General features: G+C 37.7%; 1 protein-coding gene across 1 annotated transcript in view; it reads right to left on the minus strand.

Moving 5' to 3' along the window:
• Positions 1–19104, minus strand: part of CHD1 (chromodomain helicase DNA binding protein 1) — an 84925-nt gene that overhangs the window by 20026 nt on the left and 45795 nt on the right. Inside the window, exons 13-23 of the mRNA XM_065406973.1 lie at positions 16887–17103; positions 14944–15033; positions 13638–13828; positions 11328–11516; positions 10697–10859; positions 4776–4928; positions 4307–4378; positions 2245–2394; positions 1089–1237; positions 660–756; positions 472–567 (exon numbers count right to left, since the gene is read on the minus strand). Of these exons, the coding sequence (XP_065263045.1) occupies positions 472–567; positions 660–756; positions 1089–1237; positions 2245–2394; positions 4307–4378; positions 4776–4928; positions 10697–10859; positions 11328–11516; positions 13638–13828; positions 14944–15033; positions 16887–17103 (1567 nt within the window). The remainder of the gene's footprint in view (positions 1–471; positions 568–659; positions 757–1088; positions 1238–2244; positions 2395–4306; positions 4379–4775; positions 4929–10696; positions 10860–11327; positions 11517–13637; positions 13829–14943; positions 15034–16886; positions 17104–19104) is intronic.

The raw sequence follows: 19104 nt of genomic DNA on the forward strand, positions 1-19104 counted from the left end.
TGAAGGTGTTAAAGCTTCTCCAAACCATCACAAGAAGCTTTTAAAAATGAATGCATTAAGCAACCTAAATTTAGAGGCTGCGACCAGCTCCCACTAGTATGAAAGAGCTTAGACCTGAACACTACCCCGACACCCTTTTTAAATAATGTTAGATGTATATGCCAATCTTGACATGAATAGTTTATAGATATCACAGTAAAGTTGCAACTGAACGGACAGCAGGTGAATTATTTTGCCTGATCAGTAAGACATTAAGTAAGTCAAGTTTAGGTTTTTTTAAAAACCTCATGTTGGAGACAACCACCATGTGCATGTGAAAAGAGATTTGTGAAAAAAAGTTTAGTGAATTTCCTTAATTTGATACAGTTGTTACATATGAATAAAGATAAGATGGCTATTTCAGGTATTTCTGTAAATTAACAAATATTGTAAAGGAAACTGCCACTAACAGAAATAAATAGAGAGCAGTACCTTAAACTGGGAAAGCAACTCATCTCCTACAGTTAATGGACCTGGCTCATTTTCCCGTGTTTCAGCCCTCTTCAAGATTTCATCTATATCCATTTCCTGAAAAAATAACATTTCTTGTTACCATTAAAAGACTGAAAACAAGATTAGATTGATGTGTCCAGCATATGTAGAAAGTTAGCCCTGCTTACCTGCGGCTCCTGCTCTTCTCCTTCAGGTTCCTTAAAAAGTTCCTCAGCACCAAACTTCAAAATTGCCGACAACTCTTCCTTATTAAAAGGAGTAGAGCTGAAAATACAGGAAATTAAATTTCATTGTCTACTATTTACAGAAAACACCTTAACTTTATATTAGTGAGACAAAATTCTTCATCATGATTCAAGCCAGTTTTCTTCTCAGTGCATTGTTAGAAAAAGTTGCATCTAACATGCAATATGAAAAAAAGGTTTTTGAAGGTAGCAAAAGTAATTTTGAATCAGAATTAAGAATTCTTTAAATTTTACATATACAAGTTCACTAGATATACTTCCTCACTCCACATCTAAAAAAGTAAAATTATTTTAATTAGATGTCAATATATTAAAAAGTTATCACTCTTTCTGGATTGTGTATCAATATACCTTGAAGGAGTGGCACCTGTGTGGAGTACAGTCTTCCCTGTAGTGTCCATTCTCTGAATTACTAAATGATCTAATACCATCTTCTTCTTGGCTCTTTCAAGAATTTCTTCCTCTACTGATCCCTTTGTGACTAGCCGATAAATATTAACCTATGCACAAAAACAAAAAAACTTGACAAACATTTGGAAGTTACACATTAAAACTACATTTAAATTAATCTAAGACTAACAAAAAACTTATGCAAAAAGGGGAAGAAAAAATAAAGATATCAAATCTTTGTTTTCAATATCCTGATTGTTGTTGATCTGTGTTTCCAGATTTAAATTCAGTTTAGAGACTGAGTCAGCTCTTTCACTCAAGTCTCTTCATAAGCAGTTTCCTAAATAGTGTAATTCCAGAACTTTTAATCAAACTCCAGTGATGAGGCACATAGATTCAGCTATCTTCCAGAATGACATCCATGAACAATTCATGCTTAAATCATACTACACTTGTGGCAGACCCACAGCTTCCTCCATACTACTTGCAGCTGTCATCTGGTATTCATTGACATGAAGGAGCAAGTTCCAGCTGCTCAATGAAAAAGTCCTATTTTAGTCAATATAAGGCTCAGTTAAGCTCTTGCAAGGCAGAAATTTCACATTATATTTGATTTAGGGAGCACAGCAGTATGAATGTACTATTACAAATTTACTAGTGTGACAATGAGCATTAACTAAAAAAAATTGTTTACACAATTATTTTCTCAATAGATCTGTTATTGTTCTAATGTATGCTGTTGTATTCTAATGTTATGCTGTTGTAGCCAAGTCGGTCCCAAGATATTAGAAAGACAAAGAAAGCTCATCTCTCCACCAACAGAAGTTGGTCCAAAAAAAGATATTACCTCACCCACCTTGTCTCTCTAGTTGTTCTAATGTGTATTTTACAAAATGAAAATTCTTTAGCAACTAACATGGTTATTGTTATTAAAGTCAGCATCTTACTTACACAGATTTTATATGTATTATACACAAAAATATACAAACACATTATATTGAGAGTTATCTATGAACCCAATATTTATTGCTCTAAAAATGTACACAGACTTTGGCCTCCAATCCTGCAACTGACAGAACCCCATTGCAGGTTTGGGGCTTAAAGCTGAAATACATACCTGTTTCTTTTGGCCAATCCTATGAGCTCTAGCCTGTGCCTGCAGATCATTCTGTGGGTTCCAGTCAGAATCAAATATAACTACGGTGTCAGCAGATGCCAAGTTTATACCTAGCCCTCCAGCTCTCGTAGACAGTAAAAAGCAGAAATCCTGAAAGTAGAGAAAAAAAAGAAATGCATCATAAATACAATGTCAAAATCCAGCCAAAAATCAATCTGAACTTAAATGAATTTGGATTGTGTAAACTCTTTGGGGCAGAACCATCTTTTAGATTGTGTATTTGTACAATGCTTAGTATAGTAGGATCCTGGGTCCATAACTGGAGCTTGTTCCTGCTGCTACCGCAATATAATTAATAACTAATAAGTACTGATCTCAAGTGTATTTTTTTAAAGTAAATGTTAAGGTAGATTTTCATGCTGATCGAAGTCCCAAGAATGTGGGACTCCCTATTGCAAAAGGTAAGGATGAACCTGTCTTCTAAATTTAGATGACTCATCTCTTGGTGCAGGTTATTTCCTAATGTTGGATGACAAAAGGAGCCAGAATTCTAGAAGGTAGACACCAGTAGAAAGAATAAGTGAAATGGTTAAACTATGAAGCGGAGTATTTGTGACCATTTGGATAAAATTAGTTGTAGGTCTCATTTAAACCTAAATAATATGATCATGGGCACTTTATGTATACACAAACGGATGTGAAACAGTAGAAGATTCATGATCCAAATTGTTTTTAACAAATGAATTTTTAGCTACATGCCTAGAAATCTAATTAGAACAATATTGCAATAGACTTTTCTGGACAAATTGTTGGTTCCTTTGTGAGGTGAGGGGAAACAGCTTCCCAAGTACAGAACTTTACTCCACACATTGAATTGTTATGTACACAGCAAAATCCAATAAAGGAAATAAACTCTATTCAATGTAAGAAAAATCCTATTTTTATAAGAATCACTTTATAGTGTTTTGTTATATAACAAAAGGATAATCCAACTAATATCATTCAGATCTAGTCTAAAAGTATATACTTTTCTTAAGGCTGAAGAAAGTATTATTTTACACAAGTAATCAGGATCATATTTTATAAAAGAAGATGCATAGTCTTGTTGCAAAAGCACAGAACTAGAAGTCATACCCCACACACGTGAGGTTTAACTCTTTATGTTTGTTAAGTGTTTTGATATTTGGATGGAAGGTGCTGGAGAAGGGTGAGCTATTATGATATGGCCAATACACTATAATGAATTGTTTTGTCAATGTTTCCAATAATAAGTTTTACTTAGAAGATTTATTAAAAGTTGTAAACATTATGTTCCAGATAGATAAGGATGACATTTCAATCTTAGGAGTACTTGTGGCACCTTAGAGACTAACAAATTTATTAGAGCATAAGCTTTTGTGGGCTACAACCCACTTCTTCGGATGCATATAGAGTGAAACATATATTGAGGAGATATATATACACACATACAGAGAGCATGAACAGGTGGGAGTTGTCTTACCAACTCTGAGAGGCCAATTAAGTAAGAGAAAAAAACTTTTGAAGTGATAATCAAGATAGCTCAGTACAGACAGTTTGATAAGAAGTGTGAGAATACTTACAAGGGGAGATAGATTCAATGTTTGTAATGGCTCAGCCATTCCCAGTCCTTATTCAATCCTGAGTTGATTGTGTCTAGTTTGCATACCAATTCCAGCTCAGCAGTCTCTCGTTGGAGTCTGTTTTTGAAGTTTTTCTGTTGTAAGATAGCCACCCGCAGGTCTGCCATTCAATGACATGCATCCGAAGAAGTGGGTTGTAGCCCACGAAAGCTTATGCTCTAATAAATTTGTTAGTCTCTAAGGTGCCACAAGTACTCCTGTTCTTTTTACGGATACAGACTAACACGGCTACTACTCTGAAACATTTCAATCTTAGTGCTAAATTTCCTTGGTTTTAAGCCCTAAAATCTTGGCTTTTACTGTAATGGTTTTTATCATAATTATTAAATAGCAAGAAACAAAATATAAATAATAGAAAAAGACACAGTAAATTCCATAAATGAAAACACACAGTAGCCTACCTCTGATCCTTCTGCGTTAAAATGATCCAGTGCTTGCTTCCTCAATTCCCCTTTTATTGATCCATCTAGTCTCTAGAAAGGTTGAACACTCCAGTTAAAATACAAGTCTACATAAAGGTTAGTCCTTACAATGTACCACTAATTACAGTAAATTTGAATTCTGAACTGACAAAAGTACAGCCATAAAAAAATACAGTAACTTGAAATCTCACACCCCACCTCATGTTCCCCCTAAATCCAGCAATGCTGTTTCAAAATAAGTTTTAGGCTATATCACTAGTCTTAGTCTTCTGTTCATAAGTTCAGTCTTCAAGAAGGATATATAACACTGATTAATTTTTCTTAAGTAAAATTGTAAAGATCATTTGGCAAGGCATTTTCTGTTAAATAAAGGTGACGTTAAGACATTAAATGCTAAAAGAGAATGTAGACTCCTTAGGCCAGTACAAAAACAAGAATAAACTCTTACCTGAAAGGGGAACTGACGATACTTCAAATATTCTGCTAGGATGTCCAGCATCCTCACCATCTGAGAGAAAATAAGAACTCTGTTGCCACGCTCCCTTAGGCGAATAAGTAGCTTGTCAAGAAGGATTAGTTTCCCGCTGCTACGGATTAAATGCTGCAGGAATATTAAAAGTCTTTATTACAAAATGAATCCACATAAATTAGTATTCTGTGATCAGAAGAATACTTTTTTATTATATTGTAGACAGTGTACCATGTGCATGAATCAAAAGTTGAATAATTAGTGAACAAAATAATCAGGATATTATATTCAATTCCACCCAGTATAACAGGAGGACAGTATGAATTTAGCCTACCTAAATCAGGCAAAGGTGTGCAGTGAGAGCCAGGGTTGCTAGGCAGCTGATGAGACCCTTCACATCATACATATACTTGCAACTTCTTGATACTTTAAACATTTAATCTAAAATGACTCCTCACTCTCCAAAATATAATTTGCTGGGCTGTCCTAGTCAGTAGCAGCAGTCAGAAGAATGTTCGTGCTATTTTAATATAAAACTTCACTGGAACTTCCAACTAAGGAACTCATTCACCTCGGTATACTATACATAAGGTCCCTTTAATTTTTATATTTTTTTAAACTAATTTTTATCAAAAAAATCCCCATGTTTTACAAAGGCTATTCTTCTTTTGTAAACAATTTTCACCTGAATTTTGGACCACTCAAGTACATTAAAATATTGATTATGTTAAGAAAATCCAATATATTACATTAGGTAGATGTGCGTATGTTAATATTAACTTAAGTGTAAATGTGAGGCTGTCTGTTAAAATAAGGCAGCATAGTGTCATATACACATATAAACACAAATGGGATGTGTGTGTGTGTATATATATATGTCAGTGCTTGAGTCCTAAAGAAAAGTAGTGCTGGAATTCTCTGGACTTGTCTCCCTGCTACGGAAGGAGAGATGCAGCGTTGGTAATCTGATCTGACCTGACCCCAGGAGTACCAAGATTCCTCTCTTTTCAGGAAGAAGTATGTACACTAATATTGTATTATGAAGCTAAATACACTTCATTAAATAAACAACCACTGCATTAGACTGTTTTTCCTTTCAATACTCTTATTTTTACTCTATTTGTTGCATTTTTTCTGCCTTCCTGTCCCCTGATATTAAGCCCATTATTTATCCAGAAAACTGGGAAATCAACATTTGGTACCAATTTTCGCCAGTTTTTAATTTTTTATAATAAATACTGATATTTTTCTGGGAAATTTTAAATAAAATAAAAACCAAAACTAAAAGATCTTGACTATACAGAGTTACCTTTGTAGCTAAATACAGTTGCTATAGGAATATGTTACTACCCTAGGTGATGTTCAGGTAACGGGGAGGTTATCTGGGTATTTCAGAACATCACTATGGTATCTGAGGCCTGGTCTACACTACCCGCCGGAATCGGCGGGTAGAAATCGACCTCTCGGGGATCGATTTATCGCGTCCCGTCAGGACGCGACAATCGATCCCCGAATCGACGCTCTTACTCCACCAGCGAAGGTGGGAGTAAGAGCCGTCGACGGGAAGTCGATTTTGCCGCCGTCCTCACAGCGGGGTAAGTCGGCTGCGATACGTCGAATTCAGCTACGCTATTCGCGTAGCTGAATTTGCGTATCTTAAATCGACCCCCCCCCCCCCCTGTAGTGTAGATGTAGCCACAGTGCCTTAAAGGTAAAACAAAAGTAAAACAATGTAATGCCTTAAAAGTGAAACAATATCATGGTGAAACTTGAAACATTATAAAAGTAAGTGCCTTAAAAGTAAAACAATCTAATATTTTTCCTCCCACACTTTCTCTTTCCCCTCTCTCCTCACATCCAAACCTTTCATTCCCTTTACAAAAAAATAAAAAATAAAAAAAATCTATGCTATAACTAGTTGGATTTGTTTAAATTTTAGTTTACTGGCCTGAGGGTATGTGGGGTATTCCTGAGTTCCTGCAAAAAGTGTGTTGTCCCCTAGGTACAGTAGCACATTGAGTTGACCACCATTATCTTCTGTACTTAGTAAAGATGCATTCATTAGAAATTAATATTTATACAGTGAAAATGGCACCTTACACATGGGTATGATCAGCTGAGGTCTTAATCCTGTAAAAATTTTCATACATGCTTAACTATAAGCATGCGAGCAGCTTCACTGAAATCAATGGGACTACTCAGCTGCATACACTTAAGCACAAGTGTAAGTGTCTGTATCATCCGGGCATAAGAAATATCCTAAGGTAAAATTAAGATGGAAATTGCACATCATTTACAGTTTTTCACTAATGCTAACTCATCTTATTAAACTGGAACAGGGAAGCTATCACTTCGAATATGCATCTACTAAAACGATGAATGAAGCAGTATCTCTGACAAATATGACAAATAATTTATGTACGATTTACACTGCAGAATTCAGTACTTCTGCAGGGAAAAACATTTAAAATGAGAAAAGATCCAATGAATAATTTTTCCTCTCTGAGCTTCAGAAACATACAAAAAAGGCCGCTACTTCTGTCACTACAGTACACCCTTGCTATAACAATAGCAAACCTTGGGCTATAGCGAACCTGGTCCATGGATCCCACCTCAAGCCCTGGGACTGCTGTGGAGGGCTGACAGCTCCTCCGGCCCCGGGGCTGTGGCAAAAACTCCTCTGGCCACGTGGCAGAGTCCTCCTGAGGCCCTGCAGCCAGAGGAGCTGTCTGCCTCAGACACAGCCCAGGGGTTGGAGGAGCTGTCTGCCTTAGCCATGGGGCCGGAGGAGCTGTCAGCTCCGCTGCGGGGCTTGAGGTGTCAGCCACAACCCTCATCCCCACAGCAGGACTCTTTCCCTTTAACGAACCCCTGGGTAGAACAACCAAATGGCTTGGATCTCCAGGGGTTCGTTATAGCAAGGGTGTACTGTATTAATTGTTTAGAATGCTATATTTGTCATTGGTTATTCTATGGTCTACTTGGCTACAAATTCACATAGGTTTATACTTATACGGCATTAGAAAGCAGTCATTACAGACATATCTTGGTCTTTTCATTTGTTCTATTTCAGATTGATTTAAAATCTGTCAAGTTTTGCTTTGGTTCAAAACACAGTCCCAAATTCTCAACCCAATACACCACTTCCCTTTTAATTTAATCAAATCAGCTCTATTTTTATTCAGAAATAAAGGAAACATCACAACTACGACACAAAATCTATTCAATTACACTGGTCTACAATTTTTGAGAAGTCGTCTGCTTCAGCGATAAAATGTGCTATTTATTATGTATTTTGATGTGCTGAATTCAAATATGACAATTAAAACAACTGATTGGCTACTGTTTCTAAGATATTTAAGTTTTTACATTTTATGTCTATGTATATTGTGTAGATAGTAGAGTTTTAATCATAAATTGTAAACCTAGGTCTTTTCATGTGTTTATGGTTGCTTTACATGATAATATTTCACCTGTCCTGTTTATGTAACACTTTAAAAATCAGCAAAAGGGTTATATAAATAAAATTTATTATGAAACAAAAGGCAAAAAACTATTCTGTACATAGTTTAGTCCTATTCAGTGTCTACTCGGCGCTTCTTGGCTTGTCTCTTGTATTCATTAAATGGAGCATCTCTTGTCACTGTCCAGCAATAGTCTGCAAGCATTGATGGGCTCCATTTGCCCTGATAGCGTTTCTCCATTGTTGCAATGTCCTGGTGAAATCGCTCGCCGTGCTCGTCGCTCACTGCTCCGCAGTTCGGTGGAAATAAATCTAAATGAGAGTGCAAAAAATGTATCTTTAGTGACATGTTGCAACCAAGGCTTTTGTATGCCTTGAGGAGGTTTTCCACCAACAACCTGTAGTTGTCTGCCTTGTTGTTTCCGAGAAAATTTATTGCCACTAACTGGAAGGCTTTCCATGCCGTCTTGGTCAAATGCATCATCTCGAAGAAGTTCACGAATCTGAGGACCAACAAAGACACCTTCCTTTATCTTAGCTTCACTTAACCTTGGAAATTTTCCACGGAGGTACTTGAAAGCTGCTTGTGTTTTGTCAATGGCCTTGACAAAGTTCTTCATCAGACCCAGCTTGATGTGTAAGGGTGGTAACAAAATCTTCCTTGATTCAACAAGTGGTGGATGCTGAACACTTTTCCTCCCAGGCTCCAATGACTGTCGGAGTGGCCAATCTTTCTTGATGTAGTGGGAATCTCTTGCACGACTATCCCATTTGCAGAGAAAACAGCAGTACTTTGTGTATCCAGTCTGCAGACCAAGCAAGAGAGCAACAACCTTCAAATCGCCACAAAGCTGCCACTGATGTTGGTCATAGTTTATGCACCTCAAAAGTTGTTTCATGTTGTCATAGGTTTCCTTCATATGGACTGCATGACCAACTGGAATTGATGGCAAAACATTGCCATTATGCAGTAAAACAGCTTTAAGACTCGTCTTCGATGAATCAATGAACAGTCTCCACTCATCTGGATCGTGAACGATATTGAGGGCTGCCATCACACCATCGATGTTGTTGCAGGCTACAAGATCACCTTCCATGAAGAAGAATGGGACAAGATCCTTTTGACGGTCACGGAACATGGAAACCCGAACATCACCTGCCAGGAGATTCCACTGCTGTAGTCTGGAGCCCAACAGCTCTGCCTTACTCTTGGGTAGTTCCAAATCCCTGACAAGGTCATTCAGTTCACTTTGTGTTATGAGGTGTGGTTCAGAGGAGGAGGATGGGAGAAAATGTGGGTCCTGTGACACTGATGGTTCAGGACCAGAAGTTTCATCCGCTTCCTCGTCTGACTCAAGTGAGAGTGATTGTGGTGCATCAGGAACCGGCAGTCCTTCTCCATGGGGTACTGGGCGTATAGCTGATGGAATGTTTGGATAATGCACAGTCCACTTTTTCTTCTTTGACACACCTTTCCCAACTGGAGGCACCATGCAGAAGTAACAATTGCTGGTATGATCTGTTGGCTCTCTCCAAATCATTGGCACTGCAAAAGGCATAGATTTCCTTTTCCTGTTCAACCACTGGCGAAGATTTGTTGCACAAGTGTTGCAGCATATGTATGGGGCCCACCTCTTGAGCTGATCTCCAATTTTGCAGCCAAAATAAAGGTGATAGGCTTTCTTAACCATAGTGGTTATACTGCGCTTTTGTGATGCAAAAGTCACTTCACCACAAACATAGCAGAAGTTATCTGCACTGTTCACACAAGTACGAGGTATCTCTGATCACTTTGGCTAAACAGAAATGTGTCCCTTTGCAAAATCAAACACTGACAAAGAAGAGAGCACGACACTGTATGATTTCTAGAGCTGATATAGGGCAATTTGTTCAGCAGAGTGATGTAAGCTTCGTTATGATTGCATCATCCATGACTTCTAGGAATAACATGATGCAATTCATATCATGTATGACGCAATACCAGCTTCAGATTGCATCGTTCATTGTTTTGCCTAAAAAGCAAGTACTGTCCAAACCCAGTCATAGATTTATTCATAGATCCAGTCAAAGATGTATTTTAGTCATTTCTGGTTTAAATTGAGATCCCTTCCCTTTATAACTCACTTATCCTCCGCCATTCCCAAGTCAAGGGTCGTATATACTGACCCAATAGCATATCTTGAAAACTAGAGCCAATCAACAATTTTAAGCATCATTTTCGTTCTCAGTGACCCAGAATTAGTAAAGTTTGACTACATTTATTTCAGAAGCATTTTGGCTGTAGAGCAGTGTTACATATCTATAATACAAAATGCACATCAAGTTCAAGTCTTTACACAGTATACTTCAATAAGACATCTGATAAATAGCTAAATACTGTATAAACCACTTATTTCAGAACTAAGAGAACAATTTTATTTAAAAAAAGTGTTTTTACCTGTAAGGCCTCTTGTTTATTATAGAATTCATTATCATCTGGTGGTTTAATGAGGTAGCAATGGTTACAACACTTCTTGAGTTCCATCATGATGTTCAAAAAGCCTGAGGTACTGCCCTTTGAACCTTTACTCAGGGCTTTGTAATTCCTGGTTAAAATCCACCTATGATAGAGAATATGTAGTGTAATTCTTAACCAGATTTTTTTAGGGGGTGGAGGGAAGGAGCAAAGAGGAAACAAAAGGTGGCAGGCAGCTATTAAAATATGCAGTAACTGCATGAAAAGAATGAAGCTCCAAACATAAAACTCACAAGTATCCCATATAAGGCAAACTGATTGAAAGGAATTAAATTAATATGAATTCCACTAAAACAAATCTGAAAAGCAGAGTGCACATACTGAAGGTGAAATCCAGGATCCATTCAAGTCAATGACAAAAATCACAGACTTGAATAAGACCAGGATTTTACCTAAGCGGTTTTTACAAGACTTTATTACATGCTGAAAAATATGTTTAGCAGTTAGCATCATGCAAAGACTCAATAAAATATGGCAATCACACTTATACAGGAGGTGGATGTGTTTGGTTTTTTGTTGGATTTTTTTGGCTATTTCATGGTAGCCCACTTACTTGTAATATTGCTTCTGCAATGCACTCATCTCCATTCTCAAAATCTGTTCAACCTTGGCAGGTAGAGATTTTTCTACGTCTTTCTTAACCCTCCGTAACAGAAATGGCTCAAGTTCTCTGTGAAGACTTGCATAGCCAAATTCTCTCCCTTTGCCATGCTCCTCTTCAAAATCTTCCCAGGAAGAAAACCTTAAGGTAACATAAAAGATTTTAGTGGTATCAAGTTTTTCTATTCCTCTGTAATGTTTGAAAAATGAAGCATTGATGCACTGTGGATGACCTGAGAGGGACGTGGACTAGAAAGTGAATATATGGAGAAAAGAAAATGACTAGCCATTTAACCAAACTAAGAGCAGATTGGAGCAAAATTCAGAATATCCTCCTCTCGTATTTGGGGAGGCTATCCTGAGCGCTGGAAGCTCCCACAGACTGGGGGCTCCGCCCTGAGACCCCAGGCCCATTCAGCCTTCTCTCCCGAGACCCCATCCACTCTCCACCTCTGCTCCGCCCCCTCCCTTAGGTCTCCCTGCCTGCTGCTGGCCAAGTCCCTCCTCTCCTCCACCCCCATCCTCCACAAGGCTCGCGCTCTCCACCCCTCCCTCGAGCACTCCTCCCGGCTGACTTGAACAAGTACAAAAACTTGGAAGGCGGGGGGGGGGGGGGGGGAAGCATTCGCTGCCCCCAGGTACACCTAATAGCTGCTTGCTACTTAGCAGGAGGAGGGTCATGCCAAGCGGGGGGGGGGGGGGGGACGGCCTTACGGGGGAGGGAGGTGAAGGAGAGGAGGAACGCAGCCAGGGGCGAGTGGTAGGAGCCTGGGGGAAGGGATGGAGCAGGGACGGGAAGAGGCGGAGTGCAGACGCTCAAGGCATCTGTGCTCTGAAAGGCAGGGGTCAGCGGCTGCACCGCAGGGGAGGCTTAGTCTCCCCGGGCCTATTATAACCGGCACCTACGATATCCTCCTGTAGAAGATGCCAATTTTTCAACATTTGTTTTAATCCCAAATTAGGATGAAAAATTGAAATTTCAAAAAATTTTGTGGAAAGGAAATTCTAATCAGGAAACACAAATGTTTCTTTTTGACATGCTTGATCAAGAAATGAAACATTTTGATATTCTGGAAACTAAAATGTTTCATTTTGGTTTATTGAACTGACCGAAAATGCTTCATTTTGAGTTAGTTCAATAAATAAACTGTATTTGCTCATAGTGATACATTGCCTCATGAGAACTGTAGTACGAGAACCTGGTGCTCCTAGTCTTCCTCTATGGGTCAGGTTCCCTGGCCCAGACTACATTTCCTGTACTTCATCCAGTCACATTTCTCCCATAATGCATCATGCAGCTCAGAGGCAAATCCACACTGCATTATGGGAGACATACGTCCTCTGAGGAGCCCAGCCCATAGTTAAGAATGGGGGTCAGAACTACAACTTCCATTAAGCAATGCACTGAAAGGGAAATGCAGTTTCATTTGATTTCAGATCAGTTCAACAAAACATTGATTAATCCAATTTGGGTTAAGCTGACCAAAAATGAAATATTTCATTTAGATTTTCCCAACAGAAAATCAAAATATTTCAGCAAAACTGAATTTTTCACAGTAGAAAAGTTTGAGTTTGCAGAAACTGCATTTTCCAGGAGAAAACCATTTCAATGGAAAACTCCCAAACAGCTCTGAGAGAAACGCAAATATATTAACAGCACAGGGAAAACCAAATTACTGTTCAGATTGCTTGCATTTTTATGTAAATATAGTTTTGGCGGGGCGGGAGGAGTTTAGGCAATGATTTTCAATAGTGTTTAGTTTAGTGCAATGGGCCATATAGCATCACTGGTTCTGAATCAATACGGACTTCTACATAGGAACCAATGACATTGTATTTCCCATTGTATTTTATGGACAAAAATAAGCTTTATTAGAGGACTGTGTGACAGATAGGCCTTTGCTATGCAAACATAATTGACAGTAACTGATAACCTTATTAGCGTCTCAAAGACAATGATTGAAAGGATGTTGAGAATTAACTCTGTAAAGACTATCCTGCAAAACAAGGTGAGGCATACTGTCAGGGTTGTAACCCATATTAAGGAATTTGGTTTCCAGTATGAATTCATTTATTTTAATGGTTTTCTAAAATAGAAAAGTTTTAAAAGTATTATCGAAGTTATTTGTCAGATGTGGCATGAAAAATAAGTGCATCTGCTACATGTTTAAATATTAAAAATATTTTAAAATATTTTTCACTGTGAAATTTTCTGTTTAAGAATACTATAACTATATTAACGAGTCTGAAAAATTGTATTTACTTTTCTGGCATGATGAAGTGCAGCAAAGACCAGAGCTCTTTGAGGGAGTTTTGCAGAGGAGTTCCAGTGATAAGAAGACGATGGTTCGACTTAAAGTCTATTAGCGTCTTGTATAGAAGGGAATCATCATTTTTTAAACGATGAGCTTCATCCACTCCTATAAATGCCCAATTTAGACCACCAAGGAAAGACTTAAAAAAATAAAAGAAAATTATGTAAAAGAATCATTTCATAGTTAGAATCATGAAGGCCATATTATATTATTTTTCTAAAACAAATAAATAAAATTCAAATCTTATAAAACTGACTGATAGTTCTGCCAGTCCCTTTTCACACGCCAAACAGGAAGCAGAGTAACCATATAATGTTTGTTAGCAAACCTTTAAATAAATGGTATATGGACACCAGTGTGTTTTAATATTGAACTACAGTATGTCTTTTAAGTTGGCTGGGATCAACAGAAGAAAAAGAGTTCTTAATTGTTAAAATATTATAGTTAGCTGAAGTGTGAGCTATAGCAACAAAAACTCAGGCCTCAACACGTCATTAGCCTCCATTAGCTTTCCTCTGGTTCCATTAGCTCAGACTTTCAATTAGCTTTCCTCTGGTTCTGCAAGAATTCACAGGAATGCTATTTATCACACATGACGCAGTACAAAGTACACTACAAAAAGAAATAACCATGGTCCTTCTTCCCAGAATATATAAAACAGAAAATGAGGGGAGAGAACACACCACTTGGTGCTAGGAATAGGGAGAATAAGAAGAGAAAAAACTGTCAGTTAACCACAAAATAATTGTGGCATGATGCTCTGACATGCTGTTGTGATGTTTGTATTGATAATTAAGGTATAAACCAGTTTTTTGTTTAAAGCTCAACTATGAAGTTCTAAGTGCTCTGAAGTCCACATGGTTAATTGGAGTGCCTTCAAACTGATATATGAAAACACTGCACTACTGTTCATCATCATCACACATTGACCAAACACTGCAATTGAATTACAGGATATTGTGCCATATCTGTGGCTCTCTGATGTCACTCCTCAAGGTTCAATATCAAAATTGAAAGAACAGCAGTGGGTAGTAGTAGCATTAATAGCTTGGAGAAACAAATCAATGTCTCAGAAATTTGAAGAAAAACAAATCTAAACTGCTATAGAAAATCTATCATATTTATAAAATAAAGTATGCACATTTCCAGGAACCAAAATAAATGTAATGGCAAGTACAACTCTATATGTTGTGGTACAGGATAAACGGTGATCTCTATTAATGGAAAATAAAATAATTTAAAATTATGACTTACCTTATCCTTTAGCAAAATTTCATAAGTTGTCAAAAGAATATTAAATTTTAACCGCTTGGTCTGTGGATGCATCCATTCATGAGTTCTTATCTATCCAAAGAAAGATTATAAATTTGTGAGAAATTTAAGATAGAAAGTTGGGATGGTCATTTTCAACCTAATTAACTTTAAATGCAACAGAAGTATGAATGTTAAATAATATACAATTTTCTGATTATTTAAAAAAGCACAAAACAGAAAAAAATCACTAATAGGAAAGCATTAGACTTAGAAGTAGGATAATATATATGATAAACACTCAAAAGTAACTTGTTAGATATAGGGGCAATGTCATAAAGTGATCAAAGAAAACCAGGAAGGTAATTTGCTCCTCTAAAATGAGAAGTAACATTTGAAGGAGGAAGGTGAAGAAAGAATTGGTCAACTATTTTCCATTTTGAAGTATATACCACCTTTGGTCTACAAAAACATTTTAGATACATTAGCAATTTATTCCAAAATAATAACCTAGACAAGCTTTAATGTCATTTTTGGCCATCAAATGATTTTATTTCTCATGTAAACATTCAGTAATCAACTCATAAAATCTGTTCCCTGAAATGATACAAATCTATTCTAGTATTATAAAAATTATTTTAAAAGTTATAGTATGTTCATCAAAAAGAACAGGAGTACTTGTGGCACCTTAGAGACTAAGGCATTTATTTGAGCATAAGCTTTCGTGGGCTCCAGCCCACTTCTTCAGATGCATAGACTGGAACATATAGTAAGGAGATATACATACATACAGAACATGAAAAGGTGGAAGTAGCCATACTAACTCTAAGAGGCTAATTAATCAAGATTATCACTACAAATTTTTTTTTCTCCTGCAGATAATAGCTCATCTTAATTAATTAGCCTCTTAGAGTTGGTATGGCTACTTCCACCTTTTCATGTTCTGTATGTATGTATATCTCCTTACTATATGTTCCAGTCTATGCATCTGAAGAAGTGGACTGGAGCCCACGAAAGCTTATGCTCAAATAAATGCCTTAGTCTCTAAGGTGCCACAAGTACTCCTGTTCTTTTTGATGAACATACTAACACGGCTGCTACTCTGAAACCTGTATGTTCATCGTGCATCACTAATCTGTGTCCTAAAGCAAGTTTGTAGCTAAACAATACTTGGCTACTTCATTGTTACTTTAGTAAAATAAGAACTGGCTAAAGCCTCCTTAACTGCAAAGGAGAAAAAGTAACAGGTGATATGTGGACAGTGCTTACTTATAGAATATTCCATGAATTTTTGGGGAGATGAAGAAGCTAACATGAAAAATTAAAGGTTCTTGTTTTTTAAACTTCCATTCTGAAAGAAATTCACAACTCAGAACATTACATCCAGAGGTTGAACTGGAAGGGAAAAAAATGGTTCTCTTCCAAACTCTGGCCACAAACAAAGCTCAACAACTCTCTGACTCCACTCACATCAGATCTTATGTAACTGCTGTGACCAGCAATGAAATAGTCAACTATGACATTTAGTTAACAATCCCTTGATGTGAATAGGGTCAGTTTGCACTTTTTAAAGTTATTGTTTTATACTGTCTGCACACCTGGACAGATGTCATTGTATTACTTCACATTCTGGTCACAATTTTAAATTTTATCTTCTCAACCACAAGGGCAAGAGAAAATTTATTTTTAAATGGAAGCTTAGATTTTTTTAAACAAACTCCCTGACTGTAGTAAGCAGAGACTAAGAAGGAAATAAAAGAGCATATATAAGTAATTATTTTACACCAAAATCTAAACTTTTAAATTTGCATATTAAATATTGTATTTCAGGCAAATACAGGTTTTCTAATTTTTAACCAAACACATAAAAGATGAATACCAGGCAAATGTTTGAAAGAACCCTTTTTATAGCACTGTGTTTTTCATTACTGTTCAAATGTACTCACCATGTTTCTGCTATTGATGTCTCCTAAATAAACCACAGCATTCATCTGAGGAGCCCATGTCTGAATTTCTCTTTGCCAAGATGTCAAAGTAGAAAGTGGCACAACCAGCAAGAAAGGCCCATACAACTGATGTTCATGAAACAGGTAGTTCAGAAAAGAAATAGTTTGTATTGTTTTACCCAAACCCATTTCATCTGCAAGAATACAACTGTTCCCTCTGCAAAATGAAAGAAATGTAAAAGTGTTTATATAGTACCATACTGCTAATCACTAGGATAAAAATTACATTCCTTTAATGATTTGTAAACAGAAGTTCAAAGATGTTTTGCAAGGTTTTTCAAATGAATATCCTCTGAGGAAATGTAATTAGCTCACAGATTATGAGGACTATTGCTTATAACTGTATATTCAGCAATAAAACAAAGAATGTTTTCATACTACCAATTCAGAAAAAAATGGTTACAAACTTTTTTGTAATGGTGGTTCTTTGAGATGGATTGCACATGTCCATTCCACTGCAGGTGTCTATGTGCTCCAGTGCCCAGCTGTTAGAATTTTCCCCATAGTGGCACCCATCAGGGCAGCACAAGTGCCCTCTGCTGCCTCATGCACAGGCATAAAGGGCCAAGCCACCCAAAACTGCCCTCAGCTCTCTCTTACCGAAAGACTCGGATAGAGATGGGAAGGAGGGCGGATCATGGAATGGACATATGCAACACACCTTGAAGAACAGCAGTTATGGAAAAGTTAGTAACCGTTTTTTCTTCGAGTGACTGCACGTGTCCATTCAACTATACGTGACTCACAAGCAGGCTCAACTGGAAGTGATTTCAGAGTCTATTTGAAGAGGGACTGGAGGCCCACTCGTCCAAAAAGCATCATCTCTAGATTACTGAGGGACAGAGTAGCGAGAGGCAAGTGTGTAACATGATGAACAGGTTACCACTTTGCAAATGTCCAATACGGGCATATCAACGAGAAAAGCCGCAGAGGTCACTTGGGACCTAGTCGAATGAACCAACACACTATCTGACAGCTTCACAACCAACTGGTAACACAGTCAAATACAGACAAAATCCTTGGTCTGGACACAGGAATGCCCTTCTTTCTGTCTGCAAATGTAATGAACAATAGGGAGAAAGACTAAGCCTCTCAGGTCTGTCCCAAATAAAATGCTAAAGCTCTTCTATCATCCAGACAGAACGTGTAGTCTCTCCTCCCCTTTACTACTTACTATTACTTTTCATATTAACCCAGCAATGTTCTTACCAACCTTTCAGAAAGAAAGCCCCTACAGAAACAGTCTGTCCAAACCCTTAAAAAAATCTTACAGCCATCAGGCTGGAAAAGAAAACGGTTACCCACAGATGAGTGAAATGCCAAGATAGATGCTATGTGTACTCTAATTGAGCTAATCACTAATCCTTGATGTTTCAGGGACAGAAAGTAGTCCAGTACGTGCTGAACAGCAAGAACAGGGGGAAACCACTTTCTGTCTGGAACAGGTGGAAAACCTCTTCCATTTAGCCAGTAAGTAATTCTAGTGGATGGTTCCTACTATTCAGCAGCATATTCTGAAATTTTCTAGAGCAGGACTCCTGCCTAAGTTAACCATGAAGCCTCTCGGCCATCAGGTGAAGGGCCTGAAGGCTGGGGTGGAAGAGGCAGACGCAATTCTGTGAAATCAAATCTGCATGGTGTGGGAATAACAATGGGGGACTAACTGAGAGGTTTAAGAGCTGTGAAAGCCACACAGTGGCAACCAGTGTAAAACTGGCCTCATCCTGCTTGATCTGGGCAGAAGAGGGATTGTGGGTGTAAATATATGCCAGACAGACAACAGACCAAAGGGGAGCACTGGGAACTGATAATGATGACTGCTGACAGTGAATCTTAGAAATTTTTAGTGGCTCTGATGGATTGTCACATGGAAATAAACGTCCTTTAAGTCGAGAGCAGCATACCAGTCCCCTGGCCTCAGTAAAGGGATTATGGAGGCCAGAGTGACTGAAATTTCCTTTTTTTTTTTTTTTTTTAAGGAACTTGTTTAACTCCCTTAGATCTCAAATAACCCGGAGGCCCCCTTTTGCTTTCGAAATCAGGAAGTATCGGGGGTAAAAACCCCTTTCCCCTGAACAAAAGAGGGATCTCTTCTATAGCTTCTACAAGGAGAAGTGATTGTATCTCTTGAAGAAAAACTGCCTTATGAGAGAGGTCC

The sequence above is a fragment of the Emys orbicularis genome, chromosome 6 (assembly GCF_028017835.1).
Source record: "Emys orbicularis isolate rEmyOrb1 chromosome 6, rEmyOrb1.hap1, whole genome shotgun sequence".
NCBI lineage: Eukaryota > Metazoa > Chordata > Testudines > Emydidae > Emys > Emys orbicularis.